This window comes from Oncorhynchus keta, chromosome 23 (genome assembly GCF_023373465.1).
Source record: "Oncorhynchus keta strain PuntledgeMale-10-30-2019 chromosome 23, Oket_V2, whole genome shotgun sequence".
NCBI lineage: Eukaryota > Metazoa > Chordata > Actinopteri > Salmoniformes > Salmonidae > Oncorhynchus > Oncorhynchus keta.
In genome coordinates this window covers 3,638,516-3,641,015 of record NC_068443.1, presented here as the reverse complement: position 1 = coordinate 3,641,015, position 2,500 = coordinate 3,638,516, and the positions used below count along the sequence as shown (strand labels likewise).

The 2,500-nt window shown below is 54.4% G+C and overlaps 1 protein-coding gene across 1 annotated transcript in view; it reads left to right on the top strand.

Annotated features, from left to right (window-relative positions):
- Positions 1–2,500, top strand: part of LOC118381343 (collagen alpha-1(XI) chain-like) — a 215,317-nt gene that overhangs the window by 62,739 nt on the left and 150,078 nt on the right. The window contains exon 5 of the mRNA XM_052475964.1: positions 2,217–2,342. Coding sequence (XP_052331924.1) covers positions 2,217–2,342 — 126 coding nt within the window. The remainder of the gene's footprint in view (positions 1–2,216; positions 2,343–2,500) is intronic.

Here is a 2,500-nt window from a genome sequence, read left to right as displayed (position 1 = left end):
GATGAGGTGAGGTATGGGGTGAGATGGATTGGGTGGTGAGGTGAGGTGAGGTATGGGGTGAGATGGATTGGGTGGTGTGATGAGGTGAGGTATGGGGTGAGATGGATTGGGTGGTGAGGTGAGGTGAGGTATGGGGTGAGATGTATTGGGTGGTGTGATGAGGTGAGGTATGGGGTGAGATGTATTGGGTGGTGTGATGAGGTGAGGTATGGGGTGAGATGTATTGGGTGGTGAGGTGAGGTGAGGTATGGGGTGAGATGTATTGGGTGGTGTGATGAGGTGAGGTATGGGGTGAGATGGATTGGGTGGTGAGGTGAGGTGAGGTATGGGGTGAGATGTATTGGGTGGTGAGGTGAGGTGAGGTATGGGGTGAGATGGATTGGGTGGTGAGGTGAGGTGAGGTATGGGGTGAGATGTATTGGGTGGTGAGGTGAGGTGAGGTATGGGGTGAGATGTATTGGGTGGTGTGATGAGGTGAGGTATGGGGTGAGATGTATTGGGTGGTGTGATGAGGTGAGGTATGGGGTGAGATGGATTGGGTGGTGAGGTGAGGTGAGGTATGGGGTGAGATGGATTGGGTGGTGTGATGAGGTGAGGTATGGGGTGAGATGGATTGGGTGGTGAGGTGAGGTGAGGTATGGGGTGAGATGTATTGGGTGGTGAGGTGAGGTGAGGTGAGGTATGGGGTGAGATGGATTGGGTGGTGAGGTGAGGTGAGGTATGGGGTGAGATGTATTGGGTGGTGTGATGAGGTGAGGTATGGGGTGAGATGGATTGGGTGGTGAGGTGAGGTGAGGTATGGGGTGAGATGGATTGGGTGGTGAGGTGAGGTGAGGTATGGGGTGAGATGGATTGGGTGGTGAGGTGAGGTGAGGTATGGGGTGAGATGTATTGGGTGGTGAGGTGAGGTGAGGTATGGGGTGAGATGTATTGGGTGGTGAGGTGAGGTGAGGTATGGGGTGAGATGTATTGGGTGGTGAGGTGAGGTGAGGTATGGGGTGAGATGTATTGGGTGGTGTGATGAGGTGAGGTATGGGGTGAGATGGATTGGGTGGTGAGGTGAGGTGAGGTATGGGGTGAGATGGATTGGGTGGTGTGATGAGGTGAGGTATGGGGTGAGATGGATTGGGTGGTGAGGTGAGGTGAGGTATGGGGTGAGATGTATTGGGTGGTGAGGTGAGGTGAGGTATGGGGTGAGATGTATTGGGTGGTGAGGTGAGGTGAGGTGAGGTATGGGGTGAGATGGATTGGGTGGTGAGGTGAGGTGAGGTATGGGGTGAGATGTATTGGGTGGTGTGATGAGGTGAGGTATGGGGTGAGATGGATTGGGTGGTGAGGTGAGGTGAGGTATGGGGTGAGATGGATTGGGTGGTGTGATGAGGTGAGGTATGGGGTGAGATGGATTGGGTGGTGAGGTGAGGTATGGGGTGAGATGTATTGGGTGGTGAGGTGAGGTGAGGTATGGGGTGAGATGTATTGGGTGGTGAGGTGAGGTGAGGTATGGGGTGAGATGGATTGGGTGGTGAGGTGAGGTGAGGTATGGGGTGAGATGTATTGGGTGGTATGGTGAGGTGAGGTATGGGGTGAGATGTATTGGGTGGTGAGGTGAGGTGAGGTATGGGGTGAGATGGATTGGGTGGTGAGGTGAGGTGAGGTATGGGGTGAGATGTATTGGGTGGTGAGGTGAGGTGAGGTATGGGGTGAGATGGATTGGGTGGTGAGGTGAGGTGAGGTATGGGGTGAGATGGATTGGGTGGTGAGGTGAGGTGAGGTATGGGGTGAGATGGATTGGGTGGTGAGGTGAGGTGAGGTATGGGGTGAGATGGATTGGGTGGTGTGATGAGGTGAGGTATGGGGTGAGATGTATTTGTACGTGTGCAGCAGAGGTGATTTGTAATCTTCTCTCGTGAAGAAACAGCCCTGCCAGAGACTTGTAACCCCAAATGTTGCCCTCAGTCCGAGAGAAGAGCCTTTTTTTCCAAATGGTTGAGGTATTGGGGTTGGTGAAAAATCATATCCAATACCCAGCGCCGACACTGACAAGCTCTCTCCTCCTCATCTCCTGAAGGTGTTGGAGGACCATATTATATCTCTTTATCTGTCTCTGATTCAGAGGGGTTAAATGCATTCAGTTGTACGACCTTTCCCCCTTTCTGTCACTCGTCTTGTCTTGGGAGTTGTGAGATCGGTTTTAACATCTTCTCTCTTCTTTACAGGGTGACATCCAACAGCTGCTGATTGTGGCCGACCCGCGGGCAGCGTACGACTACTGTGAACACTACAGCCCCGACTGTGAAACACCTCACCAGGAGCTGCCACAGGCACAGGAACCAGAGGATGAGGTATGGAGGGGGGGAGGGAGAGAGGGAGGGAGGGAAAGGGAGGGAGAGAGGGAGAGGGAGGATAGGAGAGAGGGGAGGGAGGGAGGGAGGGAGGGAGGGAGGGAGGGAGGGGGAGGGAGGGAGGGGAGGGGGAGGGAGGGAGGGAGGGAGGGAGGGAG